The sequence below is a fragment of the Neofelis nebulosa genome, chromosome 9 (genome assembly GCF_028018385.1).
Source record: "Neofelis nebulosa isolate mNeoNeb1 chromosome 9, mNeoNeb1.pri, whole genome shotgun sequence".
NCBI lineage: Eukaryota > Metazoa > Chordata > Mammalia > Carnivora > Felidae > Neofelis > Neofelis nebulosa.
The window spans coordinates 74515414-74532815 of record NC_080790.1 but is presented as its reverse complement, the minus strand read 5'-3'; the positions used below and the strand labels follow the sequence as shown (position 1 = coordinate 74532815).

General features: G+C 36.6%; 2 protein-coding genes across 5 annotated transcripts in view; one reads left to right on the top strand and one right to left on the bottom strand.

Annotated features, from left to right (window-relative positions):
- Window positions 1–17402, top strand: part of SOCS5 (suppressor of cytokine signaling 5) — a 129424-nt gene that overhangs the window by 69743 nt on the left and 42279 nt on the right. The gene's annotated exons all lie outside the window — the stretch shown is intronic.
- LOC131485141 (large ribosomal subunit protein eL30) lies at window positions 4038–4512 on the bottom strand. The gene has a single exon (XM_058684212.1). The coding sequence runs from the start codon at window positions 4443–4445 to the stop codon at window positions 4098–4100; it is 348 nt and encodes a 115-aa protein (XP_058540195.1). The 5' UTR covers window positions 4446–4512; the 3' UTR covers window positions 4038–4097.

The following is a 17402-nucleotide window of genomic DNA, read 5'->3' as shown; positions in this document are numbered from 1 at the left end:
CCATGCAGCAGAGAACAAGATAATGCATTTAGGAGGAGATACTCCAAATGGTATTTACAGGACCTGAATTGTGACCCAGGAAGGGGATCCAGAAGTCATGGAGATAACTTCTTTGAGGCATTTATTGTTGTTGCTGCTGGGCCACAAAGTCCTGGAACATGTTGAGGGCTGTTGGGCATAATTCTGAAAACAAAAATGATGTACATGAAAATAATTATGAAAGAGGTTACTGATTTCTGACTCTTTAGTGTGTTCCAGGCTAAGTGATTTGCTGTCATTTTTTTCATTGTATTCTCTTAATTCTGAAATGTAAGTGACATTATCCAGTTTTATCAAAAAAGGAAATTTGACTTAAGGAGGTTAAGTGACTTTCCCAAGTCACCCAGTGTGTAGTAGAGTTGGGACAAAGGTCCTCATCTCTTGATTGTTAATCCTAAATGTTTCCCAAGATATTAAGAGGTATCTTTTAAAATTTATAACAGTTTAATTTAGGGTTTATGAAATGCTGTTTTACTCCTTTGCTCTGGCAGCTTTGGATGTCATTACCAGGAGAGATCATATCTATGTATTTTGAGAGGATTTGGAGACATTCCTCAAATTCCTGATTTTTTTTTTTATTTTTTATTTTTTAAAATTTACATCCAAATTAGTTAGCATATCAAATTCCTGATTTTTAAGGAAAGGTAAGGTAAGGGATAGTTTGGTGTACAGATTTACTCTAGAAATTGGAAAATCAGCACAGGCCATGCATTAAATGTTTCTCCTCTTCACTATAAAATGTTGGATCATTAATGGGCATTAATAAGGAAAATCTTGTTTGGTGGAAAAGACATTAGAGTAAGAGTCCAGATACCTGGATTTTTCTAGTGGTATGAAATAGTGGTGTGAAAAACATTAGGATAGCATTGAAATAGTAGTAATATTCTTGCTCTGGGAGTAGGGGAAGACTTGAGATTGGTCCTGAGAGATGAGCAGGTGAAGAGGAGTTGTGGAATTCTAGGCAGAAGGAATAGCAATATGTTAGATGAATAACTGAACTTTTTTGAACTGGGATTTCCTCAAACTTGAGTTAAATTATAAGAAAGTATCTTAAATTTTACTTAGATGGGCAGCATCTGCTACATATTGTTAACCTTAGAACTAAAACTGACTTATTTTACTGGCAAAAATGGGTTTACCTGGAAATAACAATTGCAATCCAGGACAAGCAAGCTATAGCAAAACTACAAGCAAGTCTGGAAAACAAAAAAGAAGACCTCTTTTTTATGGAGAAAGGAGAAAGTAGGAAAGCTGCTAGAAAACAAAAAGTTCATTGGAGTAAACTAGGAGTTGGCAGTATGGTGGCCTCTCATTGGCTGAGTTGTGACAGTCTCTCATTGGCTTGGCTGTTGCCCCTCTTGCTGGGATAGTAAAGTAGCAGCTAAAGGAGTACAGACTTGGAAGGTCCTCTCTCTTTTTGGGTCTGCAATTGAAGTGAGTGGTAGGCGTGTGAGCTCCCCCTGCTGGCCCCTGACTCCATTCTAAGTGAGGTTTCCTTGTTTCCTTTTAATTTTCCCTTTAATTTCCCCCCTCCCCCACCCCCCCCATCCTTGATATTTGTTGATTTTGGAAAAAAAATGAAGTTGCAAGAATCAAGTGAGTAAGTATATGTGAAAATACTTCATAAAATTTTAGGTTCTCTACCAATTAAGAGTGATAGAGGAATACTAATGTTCTTGAGAAGAGTGGACAGACAGGGTGCTGTGAATACCAAGATAGCAGGGGGAGGATAGTACCAGAGGAGAAACAGCAGAAATGGGAAAGGGAAGTGTTAAAGATGAAGGAAAAGGATAGATGTGAGAAAACTTGAATTATAGTTCTCTTTGTGCCTGTCAATCAAAAGAAAGGTAATAAGTCTGTAACTGAAGACTTTTAACATTAATTTATTGTAAGGAAGAAGCTCAGCAGGTGGTTAAAACATTTTATTCACTTTTCCATTTAGTCTACACTGACCATGTTAATAAGGCTATGAAAATAAGCTAATTGAGAGTTGGCTGTATCTTCTGATTATTTCTTCACTCATTACTTCTGTACAGGTTTAGCTAATGGCTTTAAATAGTATAAGGGTGATCATAAAAATAAAGCAAGCTGGACTGAGTTTCTGTTTATTCTAGATTATTAAAAATGAAAGGGCATAGTGTGCTAAGGAGAAGGGTGAAATTTGATCTGTCAAAATGAGTACAAAAGAAAATTAGGAAATCCAATTAGAATCAAGGTAGAATGGGAACAAATTGTTAATGGTCTTATATACCATACTAGGAGTTTGGATTTTTATTTTGTTTTATAAGTGGGGAAGTGACAAATAGTTTGCTGTTGTAGAAAACCAGTTGGTTACAGCAGTAATAAAGAGAATAGTTTGGAGGAATAGAGATTGGAGACATTTATTCAACAAGTAATGCATATGGCAGGGTGAGTGAATGGGGCATTCTCTCTGGCCTCTGATAGGTAGATCACAAGCAGGGATGCCATTTAAGGCTCTGCACTAGATCAGGAAGAGATTATGATGGTCTGAATTAAGGAATTTGTAGTGGGGATAGAAACAAGAGCACTGATTTCACAGATTATATAGGAGTTTAAATCTTCTAGACTTGGTTAGTGTTTGGAAGTGATAGAAACTGAAGATGAGTTTAAGGATCTTGACTTGGAAGTTGAATAATATGTGCAAGTTTGAGAGGGGGTAATACTGGGTTTGCTTTCAGGTAAGTAGTTATACTTTTTAGGTAAGTAATAACATGACCAAGATATCAGTTGGAAATATAGGTCTAGCTCAGGAGTATGGCCAGGTTTATAGATAGGATTTGGAAGGCAAAAAGTTTATAGAGTTGAAGCTTGTAAAGTTAAGTGAATAATAACCATAATTCCTAAATAATAATGTATGCAGAACAAAAAGTAACTGCAAATTTGGTATTTAGTTCAAGAGTGGAGACATTTTTTAGTGTTTACCTTTTGCCTCCCCCAACTCAACCTCCCCCCCACCACCAAATAGCCTTACAAAGAATATGTAGAAATATTTGCTGCCAGAAAGCCAGAAATATTTTAGTGTCCTTGAAACAGTGTGCTGTAGTACACTGGCCATCCCAATACAACACAAGGAATTCGTAACAAATGCACTTTCTTATTCCTCACTGAAACTCTCTTTGGAGTCTTGTTTGCTTCCTTGGGCTGGTGAGGTAGTCTGAACAGATACTGAAGCCTGAAGGCATTTTTTTCCGCCTTCTTCAAAAAATCTAGTCCAGAGGAGTCCTAATCAACCATCTCTTTGCCTCTCTTTCTCTCCTGCCCCTCTAGCACTATAGAGCTTAAGGTTCTGGCAAATAGAATGCATTCCAAGAGGGAAAAGTAAAAACATCACAAGAGAAAGAACCTTGAAGAGAACTGTAATCTTTTCAATTCTCTTCCAAAGATTCTCCTCTCTAAGCCAGGGGATGGAGTTGGTGAGTCATTAAGAGGAGGTGTCCAAACTCTGTAAAATAAATAGCCCATCTATTAGGAGCAAGATCTTCAAGTGCTGAGGGAATTTGGAAAGAATCTGAGGTGGTTTTGCACTTAGTGGAAAAGATGAGTTTTTGGTTCAGTTTTAAAGGAGGTAGAAAGTCAAGGCTGTACAGGAAACAGTAAGAATAACACTACTAAGAGGTGGGGAAAACTGTACCAAAGAAGTAGAACATTAAGAAAAAAAGCAAAGGAACTGGTCAACAGGATTCCTTATCTAAGATGCATAGTTTAAGTTGGAATTGATGAGAAATTAGGGTAGTTAGAGGACCAAAGACTAAAATTTGGAACTGGAAGTCCTTGAAGCACATCAGTAGAAAATTCAACATGAACAGAGGACTATTGTAACCATAATTGTAATTGCAATTAAGCACCTAAGGAAAATGACAACTGTTACATACAATTTATGGTTGTATATGGCACTGATTAATTTATAAACTACCTAAATCTCTTATATTTCCCCTTTTTGTTTTCTTATTATGTATGTGCTTCTTTTTTTTTTCTTTTTTTTTTTTTTTTTAAAAACAAGCTCTAGCCAATTTTATTAACGAAAAATTTTACGTGATTTACTTTTCCCCAGTCTGTTCTGGCATGCTTCGAATGATATCAGAATCACCTGGATCAATAATAGCCAGGGTGCACACTCTGTAGTATTTCCCACACGCTGTGCCCAATTCAATATTATTGCCGCTGTAGTGATGGACACCAGTTTTGGCCAACATGGCATAGTATTCTATTTCAGATTTCCTCAAGGCTGGGCAGTTGTTGGCGAGGATGACCAGTTTCGCTTTGCCATGTCTGATCATTTTCAGAGTCTGCTTGTACCCCAACACGTACTTCCCACTTTTCATAACGAGTTGGAGCCTAGAGTTGATGGACTCCAGCGACTTTTTCGTCTTCTTTGCGGCCACCATCTTCCTGCCTTAGGTGCGGGGCGGACCCAACCAGAAGCAACCACCAAAATGGCCGGGAGAGAGAAAGGAAAATTATGTATGTGCTTCTATAGCAGTGGTTCTCAAACTTTCTTGGGCATAAAATTTATGCAAAGCCCTTCTTTAAAATATAGACTCATCCATGTTACATGGTACAATAGTTCCTTTCAGTTGCTGAATCGCATTCCATTGTATAGATATGCTGTAATTTATCTGTTATTACTGTGGGAAAGAATTATTTCCAGTCTTCAGCTATTAAGACTAAAGCTCCTATGAGCATTCTTGTACAAGCCTTTTGTGACACATATATTCTTTACTTGTGGATGAATGAATACCTAGAAGTCAAAACTGCTGCATTATAGGATGGATGAATGTTTAACATTATGAGAAACTGACAGAACAGTTTCCAAGGTGGGTTTACCATATTATATTCCTACCAACAATGTCTCCTGTTCTTTTCTTTTATGGAAGAGTTTGGGTACAATTGATGTTCTTCCTTAAATGTTTGCTAGAATTCACCAATGAAGCTATCTGGGCCTGGAGGTTTTTTTGTTTGTTTATTTGTTAAAGGATTCAGTTTGTAAATGAATAAATATAAGACAATTGAGATTTTGTTTTTCTTTTTATTCCTGTTTTGGTAATTTGTGTCTTGAGGCATTTGTCCATTTCACCTAATTTATCAAATTTATCATTTTGAAAATACACATTTTATGAAAGTGTTTTCTTTTAATGTCAGTAGCATCTGTACTAATGTCCCCTCCTCTTTCATTCCTGATATTAGATGCATTTTCTCCTTTCCTCCCATGATTAGTCAAGCTAGGAGTTATCAATTTTATCAGTTCTTTCAAATCAGCTTTTGGTTTTGTTGATTTTCTCTGTGGCTTATCTGTTTTCTAAGCTTATGAGTGGAGCTCTTTCATTAATTCCTTACCCCCTCCTTACTTTGGGTTAATTTGTTATACATTTTTTAGCTTTTAAGGTGAAAGCTTAGAGCATTGATCTAAGTTAGGTTGATCATTGATTTAAATTTTTTTTATGCATTATCAACTTTTAAAGCTATGCATTTTCATTATTTCATTAAAAATATTTTCTGTTTTCACTTGTAATTTTTTATTTGACCCATGGTTTGTTTTGAAGAGTGTTGTCAAATAATTTCCAAATGTTTGGGATTTTCCAGTTATTGTATTACTGTTTTCATTTAATGGCATTTTGGTCATAGAATATACCCTTAATAATTTCAGTGGAGGGGCTTTTGGGTGGCTCAGTTGGTTAAGTGTCTAACTCTTAATTTCAGCTCAGCAAGATTTCGTGGTTCACGAGTTCAAGCCCTGCACTGGGCTCTGTGCTGATGGTGTGGAGCCTGACACCCTCTGTCTCTGCTCCTCCCCTGCTATGTCTGTCTGTCTGTCTGTCTGTCTGTCTCTCTCTCTCTCTAAATAAATAAATAAATAAACTTAAAAAATTAAAAAGAAACATTTCAATACATTTAAGCTTTTTGATTGTTTTATGGCCCAACATGTGATGTATCTTGGTTAATGTTCAGTGTGTACTTGAGAAGAATGTATCTTCTGTTGTTGGGTGCCATGTTCCATGAGTTAAGTTAGGGTGATCTCTGTATTTTCTCATGTTTTTACCAATTTTCTGTTTACTTGTTCTATCAAGAAAAGAGTTGAAGTTTTCACCTATGGTTTTGGATTTGTCTGTTTCTCCTTTCAGTTCCATCAGATCTGTTTCATGTTTTAAGCACTGTTACGTGTGTTACAGCACATTTAGGATTGTTAAGGTTTTTGATGAATTCACCCCTCAGTCATCATGAAATATCCTCTTTATCTCTGGTAACGTCTCTTGTTCTGAAGTCTCTGTGTGTGATACTAAATTTATGAAATTTAGAAATTTATTATATTTCTTTTAATTAATATTTGCATGGTATATATTTTTCCATCCACTTTTAACCTATTTATGTCATTCATATATAAAGTGGGTTTTTGGTACACAACATGTAGTTGAGTCTTGCTTTTTTATTTAGTCTGACAACTTCGTAAGTTTGGTATGTTTAGACTCTGAGTTGGCAAAACTATGGCTGGCAGACCAAATTTGGCCTATTACCTGTTTGTGTAAATGTTTTATCAGGACACAGCTGTGCGCATTCATGTACATATTGTTTATGGCTGCTTTTGTGCTGTGGTGTCAAGGTTAGGTAGTTGGGACAGAGACCATATTGTCCTTGAAGCCTAAAGTATTTTCTGGTTCTTTTTGTTTTGTTTTATTTTATTTTGTTTTAATTTACTTATCTATTTTGAGGGAGGGGGAGAGTGGGGGAGGGACAGATAGAAGCAGAGAGAGAATCCCAAGCAGGTTGTGCACTGTCAGCACAGAGCCCCACACGGGGTTTGATCTCACAAGCCATGAGATCACAACCTGAACCGAAGTCAAGAGTCGGACAGACGCTCAACCAACTGAGCCACCCAGGTGCCCCATCTGGTTCTTTACAGAAAAAGTTTGCCAACCACTAGTTTAGACCATTTACATGGTCTTGGTTTTCTATTTGCTTTTAGATGGGTTCTTTTTAAAAGGTTTCTTTTTTGTTGTTTTTTTTTTAATATATTTTTGACAGAGAGAGAGAGACAGAGTATGAGCAGGGGAGGGGCAGAGAGAGACGGAAACACCGAATCTGAAGCAGACTCCAGGGTCTGAGCTGTCAGTACAGAGCCTGACACGGGGCTCAAATTCATGAACCGTGAGATCGTGACCCTGAGCTGAAGTTGGACACTTAACTGACTGAGCCACCGAGGTGCCCCTTAGATGGGTTCTTTTTAATAACAGTCTGCCCTCCTTGTTGAGATGAGCGCTGGGTGTTGTATGTAAGTGATGAATCACAGGAATCTACCCCCAAAACCAAGAGCACACTGTATACACTGTATGTTAGCCAACCTGACAATAATATTAAAAAAATAAAATAAAAATAAATAAAAATAAAAGAATGCTTTCCCCCTCCAAAAAAAATATCAGTCCACCCTCAAATAGTATGCCATTTCATTTATAGTGCAAAAATCTTACATTATGATATACTCCCAATTCCTCTCATTTTGGAGGCTTTTTTGGTCACACATTCTTTTTTCCAGGAATAGAATTTAGTGATTCATCATTTACATATAACACCCAGTGCTCATCCCAACAAGTGTCCTCCTTAATGCCCCTTGCCCTTTTAGCCCATCCCCCCACTTAGCACCCCACCAGCAGCCCTCAGTTTGTTCTCTGTATTTAAGAGTCTCTTATGGTTTGTTTCCTTCTCTGTTTTTATATTATTTTTGTTTCCCTTCCCTTATGTTCATTTGTTTTGCATCTAAAATTCCACATATGAGTGAAATCATATTTGTCTTTCTCTATTTCACTTACCATAATACACCCTAGTTCCAACCACATTGTTGCAAATGGCAAGATTTCACTCTTTTTGATAACCGAGTAATGTTCCACTATACACCACATCTTCTTTATCCATTCATCAGTCGATGAACATTTGAGCTCTTTCCATACTTTGGTTATTGTCAGTAGTGCTGCTATAAATATTGGGGTGCATGTGCCCCTTCAAATCAGCATATTTGTATCCTTTTGATAAATACCTTGTACACAATTACTGGGTCATAAGGTAGTTCTATTTTTAATTTTTTGAGGAACCTGCATAGTGTTTTCCAGAGTGGCTGCACCAGTTAGCATTCCCACCACAAGTGCAAAAGAGTTCCTCTTCCTCTGCATCCTCGCCAGTATCTGTCCTTGCCTGAGTTGTTAATTTTAGCCATTCTGACAGGTGTGAGGTAGTATCTCATTGTGGTTTTGATTTGTATTTACCTGATGATGAGTGATGTTGAGCATTTTTTCATGTGTCTGTTAGCCATCTGGGTATCTTCTTTGGTAAAGTATTCATGTCTTCTGTCCATTTCTTCACTGAATTATTTGTTATTTGGGTGTTGAGTTTGATAAGTTCTTTATAGATTTTGGATACTAATGCTTTATCTTATATGTCAGTTGCAAATATCTTCTCCCATTCCATCAGTTGCAAATATCTTCTCCCATTCCATTGGTTGCCTTTTAGTTTTGCTGATTGTTTCCTTCACTGTGCAGAAGCTTTTTATCTTGATGAGGTTCCAGTAGTCCATTTTTGCTTTTGTTTCCCTTGCATCCAGAGACATGTTGAGGAAGAAGTTGCTGCAGCCAGGGTAAAAGGTTTTTGCCTCCTTTCTCCATTTTGATGGCTTCCTGTCTTATGTTTAGGTCTTGCATCCATCTTGAGCTTATTTTTGTTTATGCTCCAAAAAGGTGGTCCAAGTTCATTCTTCCACGTCACTGTCCACTTTTCCCAACACCATGTGCTGAAGAGGCTGTCTTTTTTCTATTGGATAGTCTGTCCTGCTTTGTCAAAGATTAGTTGGCCATATGTTTGTGGGTCCATTTCTGGGTTCTCTATTCTGTTCCATTGATCTGTCTGTTTTTGTGCCAGTAACGTACTATCTTGATGATTACAGCTTTGTAATACAGCTTGAAGTCCAGAATTGTGATGCCTCCAGCTTTGGTTTTCTTTTTCAGGATTGCTTTGGCTATTTGGGGTCTTTTCTGGTTCCATACAAATTTTAGGATTGTTTGTTCTAGCTCTGTGAAGAATGATGGTGTTATTTTGATAGGTATTGCGTTGAATATGTAGATTGCTTTGGGTAGTATCGACATTTTAACAGTATTTTTCCAATCCATGAGCATGGAATGTTTTTCATTTGTGTGTGTGTGTGTGTGTGTGTGTGTGTGTGTGTGTTCAATTTCTTTCATAAGCTTTCTATAGTTTTCAGTGTATAGATTTTTCACCTCTTGGGTTAGGTTTATTCCTAGGTATTTTATGGTTTTTGGTGCAATTGTAAAGGGGATTGATTCCTTGATATCTCTTTCTGCTGTTTCATTATTGGTGTATAGAAATGCAGCCAATTTCTGTATATTGATTTTATATCCTGTGACTTTGCTGAATTCATGGATCAGTTCTAGCAGTTTTTTGGTAGTCTTTTGGGTTTTCCACATAAAGTATCCTGTTGTCTGAGAAGAGTGAAAAGTTTGACTTTCTTCTTGCTGATCTGGATGCCTTTTATTTCTTTGTGTTGCCTGATTGCTGAGGCTACGACTTCCAACACTATGTTGAGTAACAGTGGTGAGAGTGGACATCTTTTGTCACGTTCCTGACCTTAGGGGGAAAGGGGAAAGCTCTCAGTTTTTCCCCATTGAGGATGATACTAGTAGTGGGTCTTTCATATATGGCCTTAATGATCTTGAGGTATGAGCCTTCTAGTCCTATTGTCTGGAGGGTTCTTATCAAGAAAGGATGATGTATTGTGTCAAATGTTTTTTCTACATCTGTTGAGAGGATCATGTGGTTCTTACCCTTTCTTTTATTAATGTGATGTATTACATTGATTGATTCGCAGATATTGAACTAGCCCTGCATCCCAGAGATAAATCCCTCTTGATCGTGGTGAATAATTCTTTTATGTATTGCTGGATCTGGTTTGCTAGTATCTCGAGAATTTTTGCATCCATGTTCATCAGGGAAATTGGTCTGTAGTTCTCCTTTTTAGTTCTCCATTACTTTTGGAACCAAAGTAATGCTGGCCTCCTAGAATGAGTTTAGAAGTTTTCTCTCTATTTCTATTTTTTGGAACAGCTTCAAAAGAATAGGTGCTAACTCTTCTTTAATGTTTGGTAGAATTCCCTTGGAAAGCCATCTGGCCCTAGATTCTTGTTTGTTGGAAGATTTTTGATTACTGAATCAATTTCTTCACTGGTTATGGGTCTAGTCAAATTTTCTATTTTTTCCTGTTTTGGTTTTGGTAGTTTATATGTTTCTAGGAATTTGTCCATTTTTTCCAGATTGCCCAATTTGTTGGCATATAATTGCTCATGATATTCTCATTATTGTTTGTATTTCTTTGCTATTGGTTGTGATCTCTCTTCTTTCATTTGTGATTTTGTTTGGGTTTTTTCCTTTTTCTTTTTGATTAGTCTGGCTAGGGTTTTATCAATTTTGTTAATTCTTTTAAAGAACCAGCTCCTGGTTTCATTGATCTGTTTTTTGATTTTTATATCATTGATTTCTGCTCTAATCTTTATTATTTCCCTTCTGCCAGTTTGGGGCTTTACTTGCTGTTCTTTTTCTAGCTCTTTTAGGTATAAGGTTAGGTTGTGTATTTGAGATCTTTCTTCCTTCTTTAGGAAGGCCTGGATTGCCATATACTTCCATCTTATGACTGCCTTTGCTGCATCCCAGAGGTTTTGGGATGTCATGTTTTCATTCTCATTCGCTTTCATGTACTTTTTCATTTGCTCTTTAATTTCTTGGTTAACCCATTCATTCTTTAGTAGGATGTTATTTATTCTCCCAAGTATTCATGGTCTTTCCAGATTTTTCTTGTGGTTGATTTCGAGTTTCATAGTGTTGTGGTCTGAAAATATGCAAGGTATGATCTCTATCTTTTGTACTTGTGGAGGGCTGATTTCTGACCCAGTATGGTCACACATTTTTATTTTATGTGGGCCTTAAACCCCATTGCTGGTTTTTGCTTTTGTCAGACACTTATCTTTTAGAGCAATTAAAAATGAGGAAAATGTCTTTACTATTTATCTTCATTTTAACCATTTCTTTAGATATCTTTTTGTGTGTGTGTAGATCCAGGTTTATGTTAGGTACCATATTTGTTTTGTTTCAAAACTTCTTTTACATTTCTTACATTGCAGCTACCCTACCCACTTATTTTGCCTTCAATTTTGAAAACTATTGTTAGTGGATACAGAATTCTAGGTTTTCATGGGTTTTTCTTCTCCTTTTAGCGCTTTAAAAATGTTCTTTTATGGGGCACCTGCGTGGCTCAGTCGGTTAAGCGTCCGACTTCGGCTCAGGTCATGATCTCGCGGTCTGTGGGTTCGAGCCCTGCGTCGGGCTCTGTGCTGACAGCTCGGAGCCTGGAGCCTGTTTCAGATTCTGTGTCTCCCTCTTTCTCTGACCCTCCCCTGTTCATGCTCTCTCTCTGTCTCAAAAATAAATAAATGTTAAAAAAAAAATTTTTTTTAAATGTTCTTTTATTATTTGCATGGTTTCTGACAAGAATTCTATGGTGATTCTTATATTTGTTTTCCTATATGTAATATGCCTTTACCCTTTGGTTACTCTTAAGATTTTTTTCTCTGTGCCTGGATTTCAGCAATTTATTATGATGCTGCTTGGTGTGGTTTTGTTTATCTTTGGTGTTTGTTGAGCTTGAATCTATGGGTGTATTGTTTTCATCATATTTGTGAAATTTTTAACCATCTATCTTCAAAATCTTCAATTCCCCAGTGTTTCTTTTCTCCTCAGACTTCAATCCTGCATGTGTTTGTTTGGCCACTTAATATTAATTCACAGGTCACTGAAACTCTGTCCATTTTTCTTCCAATCTTTTTTTCTTTTCATTCAGTTTGAAAGTTTCTGTTCTGTCTTCAAGTACACTGATTTTTTTCCAAGTCTCTTTTGTCTAATATGCTTATTTCCATCCAGTTAATTTTTAATGTCAGGTATATATATAACTATTATATATATATGTGTATATATATCATTCTAGAATTACTGTTGGTTTTTCTAGAAAGTAATTTCCATTTGTCTGTTGAAATTTTTCTCTTTTCTTCATTATTTCATGTTTTCCTTTAAGCCTTTAGATTTTTTTAATAGCTATTTTAAAATCCTTGTATTAAAAGTTCTCCTTATCTCTGCCACTTCTGGATCGTGGTTATAAGTTGCCATTTCTTTTTCTTTTTTTTTTCCTATGTCTAGTAATTTGTTATGAAGTTATGTTGAGTGTCTTGATTTTTTTTTTTCTTTCTTTCTTTAGTATTAAGTTTTATACTGGCAGGCAGTTAATTTATTTGTGGATCAGCTTGATCTTTTGAGTTTTGTTTTCAGGATTTTTGGGGTTTAAGTTTTGGTAGTTCTAGAATAGCTTTCATTGTAGGGTAGTTTGGGCCCACTTCTTGTGTCTCCCATGATTGCCTCACGTGTTCATCACATGAACCCCGGGCTGTTGGAAACTGAACGATCCTGATAAAATTTTATGTTGATACCTTTTCCCCCTTGTAGTACTTTAAAGTCATCATTTAAATACCTTCTAGCTTAAATTTTACTGATAAGAAGTTAGTGATCAGGGGTGCCTGGGTGGCCTAGTCGGTTAAGTGTCCCAACTCTTAATTTCAGCTCAGATCATGATCTCAGAGTTAGTGAGTCTGAGCCCCGAGTCGGGCTCTGCACCAATGGCGTGGGGCCTGCTTGGGTTTCTCTCTCTCCCTATCTCTCTGCCTCTCCCCTGCTTGTGCATGCATGCCCACATACTGTCTCTCTCAAAATAAATAAATAAAAGAAGTTAGTGAACATTTTTACCATTATTCTTTTGGTGTAATACTTGTTTTTTTTTTTTTAACCTCTCTGCTTTCACAATTCTTTTTGTCTATGGTTTTTAGCATTTTATTTATTCTAGGACTAGCTTAGCCCCAATACAGAGGTATGGCCTTCCTGGGGTCTCTATCAAATAAATACATGTGATGTTCAGTGAAGTCTCTCCACTCCACCTGCCAGGAATTTGAATGTCTCCAAGACCTTTGCAAGCTCCTGTAGTTGTTCAGCTCACATTCTGTAGTTGTTTTTCCCCCAGATTTTATTCTTTGGCCTTGTGGAGTCTTGCATTGTGCATATGCAGGTTAGTCTTCAGGTAAAGAATTAGAAGATCTCTCTACAGATTTCTGAAACTTTTTCTCTCCACGGCTCTCTTCTTTCTTGTATTCTGCCCGTTAAATTCCAGTGACTTTAGTAGCTTCAAACTTCAAGTTCTGTTTCCTCAACTCAGTGAGATCTCTGTACTCTTTCTGGGTTTTCCTTCCTTGTGGCACAAGCAGAAAAGCCAGGGCATTCAGAAATCTTTGTTTCCCTTCTCTCAGGAATCACAGATCTGTGCTGCCCAGTATCTGAAAATAATATTTCATATATATTGCCCAGTTTTGTGGTCATTCTTATCAGGAGGTCTAGCCCAGTACCAGTTACTCCAGCATAACTGGAAATAAACATGTAGGATTTTATTTTAATTTTTTCTTCTTTTGAAAAACATCGTAATTTTTGATATGTGATGCTTTTTAGAGTATGGCTTCATTAAAAGAATGCTAGCTCATATTTTATTTCACGCTATACCAGAGACATACAAAGAAGAAAGTTTTTTTTTTTTTAAAAAAGAAAGAAAATGTTTTAAAATCTTCCAAGTGTAAAAATTAAAAATAAGTAAAGATTTTAAAATAAAAAGAAAGAAAGCAAATAACTAAATATCTCAAAACCAAGTTTACCATGGTCATCTTTATTTCAGACATCTCTTATTGCAAATATACACATAGAAGAATAACTTTAGTTTTTCAATGATTATGCAATTCATATTATTTCAATTAACTACTTAATTAACAGATACATTTGTTAAAAATCAACATGGGAAAAATTGCTTAACCACAGATAAATATTTATTTACACTAAGAGGTATTATTTCCCAAAATTATGGAAAAAGTCTAAGAGATTAGAATCATTATGTCATAGGTTCCATGCTTTAATAGGTCTGTCATATTAAAAAGAATCAAGTGTTGGCAAATTCCTGATTTCGGTGGGAGCATAAATTGATAGCACTTTCTAAATGGCTACGTTAGCTCAGGCTGGTAGGACAAAATACCATAAACTTACAGTATTATAAATGACAGGGGACTTATAGAGAATAGAATTTATTTCTCACAGTTCTGGAGGCTAGAAGCCCTAGGTAAGGCTCACGCCTGCATAGCTGTGTTCTGGTGAAGAGCCTTTTAAGGGTTGTCAACTGCAGACTTCTTGTTTTCTCACATGGTAGAAAGAGCTGGCTAGCTTTGTGGCCTCTTCTTACAAGGGCACTAATCCCATTTATGAGGGTTCCACCCTCATGATCTAATTGCCTCTCAAAGGCCCCATTTTCAAATATCATCATATCAGGGATTAGATTTCAGCATGTGGATTTTGGGGGACACAAACATTCAGTCCATTGCAATGCCAGTGTGGTAATAGAATCCTTCAATAACCTTTACCCAAAAATTCTGTCTTTAGGAATTTATTATAAGGAAATAAGGAAATTATTTAATAATTAAATGATAATTATTATAAGGAAATAAGAGATGCATATAAATGTATGTACGGGTGTGTATTACTTATTCATTACAATGCTATTTATAATGTTAAAAAATGAGGAACCCCTTAACTGATTAAGTTATGCCACTGTATGACCAAAAACTATAAAACCATTATAAATCGTGTTCTTTAACGTTTTTGTTTAGTATACTAAAGATGATTGGTGATAAAAATTATGTGATTTAGCATGTTTAAGGGTGTGAAGTAAAGAAAATGTCCATAGGGGCGCCTGGGTGGCGCAGTCGGTTAAGTGGCCGACTTCAGCCAGGTCACGATCTCGCGGTCCGTGAGTTCGAGCCCCGCGTCGGGCTCTGTGCTGACAGCTCGGAGCCTGGAGCCTGTTTCGGATTCTGTGTCTCCCTCTCTCTCTGCCCCTCCCCCGTTCATGCTTTGTCTCTCTCTGTCCCAAAAATAAATAAATAAAAAAAAAAAAAAAAAAAAAACATTGAAAAAAAAAAAAAATTAAAAAAAAAAAAAAAAAAAAAAAAAAAAAGAAAATGTCCATAGTGTAGTAAATGAAAAAGGTAAGGTGATATATTTGAGTTTCTTAAAAAGGAAATCTTTTTTGTTTAATGTTTTTTATTTATTTTTGAGAGAGAGAGACAGAGACAGAGTACCAGCAGGGGAGGGGCAGAGGGAGAGGAGGGGGAGATAGGCTCCAGGCCCTGAGTGGTCAGCATAGAGCCTGACATGGGGCTTGAACTCACGAACCATGAGATAATGAACTGATCCAAAGTCAGACGCTTAACCAACTTAGCCACCCAAGCGCCCCAAAAAGGAAACCTTCATTTAAAAGATAGAATATAGGGGCGCCTGGGTGGCTCAGTCAGTTAAGCGGCCGACTTCGGCTCAGGTCATGATCTCACGGTCCTTGAGTTCTAGCCCCACGTCGGGCTCTGTGCTGACAGCTCAGAGCCTGGAGCCTGTTTCAGATTCTGTGTCTCCCTCTCTCTGACCCTCCCCCATTCATGCTCTGTCTCTCTCTGTCTCAAAAATAAATAAACGTTTAAAAAATAAATAAAAGATAGAATATAAAATATGCTGAGTAGTGAGATAATGGGTTATTTTTCAATCATCTCATATACTATTTACTGTTTTTCTCATTTGCTACAGAAACCATGTACTGTGATGTTAATAATCATCCAAAATACAACTTGCTTTAATTTTTAAAATTGTGTTAAAATTAATGACTGGGATGATGAGGGAAGAAGGAATTAAGTGATTTTTAGTTTTTCTCCTCTTGATCATGACTCTTTTCCATGTTTGCAGATTCTGTAGCTTGAGCTTTATCAGTATAAATTTAGTGAAAGAGACATTTATTCTTACAGTATATGTGTAGTATATGTTCTAAACTTTTTCTAAACTGAGGCAATTTCTCATGTTATATAGTTTAAAATTGTGGGTTTCTATCAAGCACTTCTTTGTACACTTGAAGAGATTGAGTATTGCTTTCTTTCTTTCCCTTTTTCTGTTTCCCAGAGCTTTTGGGTTTTTGTAAAGGAGTTTTGTCTTCCTGTTATTGTCCACCTCCTTGTAGATGTGATATCCTTATTTTAAAGAAAGGAGAGAAGTCATAGTCTTTAGTTCTCTCAATAAAATGTTATATTTGCTGTTTCTCTGCCTGGCATCGTGAGCATATGGACCTGGTGCTCTTCAGGAACTCACTGTAGTGACTCAGCTTCACATTTTTTGCTATATTTAGAACATGTCAGCAATCCAACAGAGAAAGTTAATATTCAAAAGAAGAGACAAAGGAATGTTGTGGTTAATGGAAAAAAAGAAATAGACACATCCTCCAGGGAGGTGCCATTCATACCAGACCTCAGAGAATGACCTTAACTTGAGTAGTCTGGTGTCTGTTCCTCAGCAGTTGTAGATCCAGAAACTCATTTTAGTCACAAGAAGTGATTGCATGCTAAGCAAATTTACTAAAGACTTAATGTGGAAGACAACATTAATTTCTTAAATTATGTTAAGAAATAATATCAAGCCGTGATTGTTTGATGGCGCACATTGTGACAGTAGGGTTACATCTACCAAAGGGACGTGAACAGTTGGGTCTGCTGATCAGAGTGTGTTTTCCTGAAGGCTTGGGACAGTGGTACATCCTTCGTGGATCACCTTATTTTTAAGCTTTGTGAAGGTCTCTGTAGCTGTAAGCAGATTTCTTAACTTCCTGAGTCTCAATTTTCTCATCATTAAAATGATAATAGCTAGCTACCTAATAATATCATCGTAGGAACTAAATAAGGTAACCCATGTAAAGTGACCAGCACAGTGCCGAGCTCCTACTTGCCATTCAGTAGTTGTTAAGATGACTTGTTTTCTTCTACTTCTGGATTTGAATCCTGGCAGTTAAGGAGGCACTCTTGATGTTTTCTTGTTCCCTGCAGACATTGCTAGGAACCCTAGTGGGCTGGTACTGTAGAGGTACTAATACTACTTGATGTGTAAGAATATTGTTGTTCTGTGTTGTAAAATTTAACTCACTTTCATGAAGAACTGTGATGAATCTTTGCACAGGTTATGTTTTACTGTGAGATCTAGCCATTTTGATATTTTGAGATGAAGGTACGAATCATTCTTTTAAGGAATTCAGTAGTTTTGCCTTTCCAATTTGGCATTTGTAAAAACGGCTTGATATTTCTTGTAAAACAAAAAAGTGAAGTCCAGATAATAAATTTAACAAGCTATTTTTACTC

Excerpts from the sequence above, each read along its gene's own strand:
- LOC131485141 (XM_058684212.1), bottom strand. The coding sequence starts at position 4,445 with ATGGTGGCCGCAAAGAAGACGAAAAAGTCGCTGGAGTCCATCAACTCT.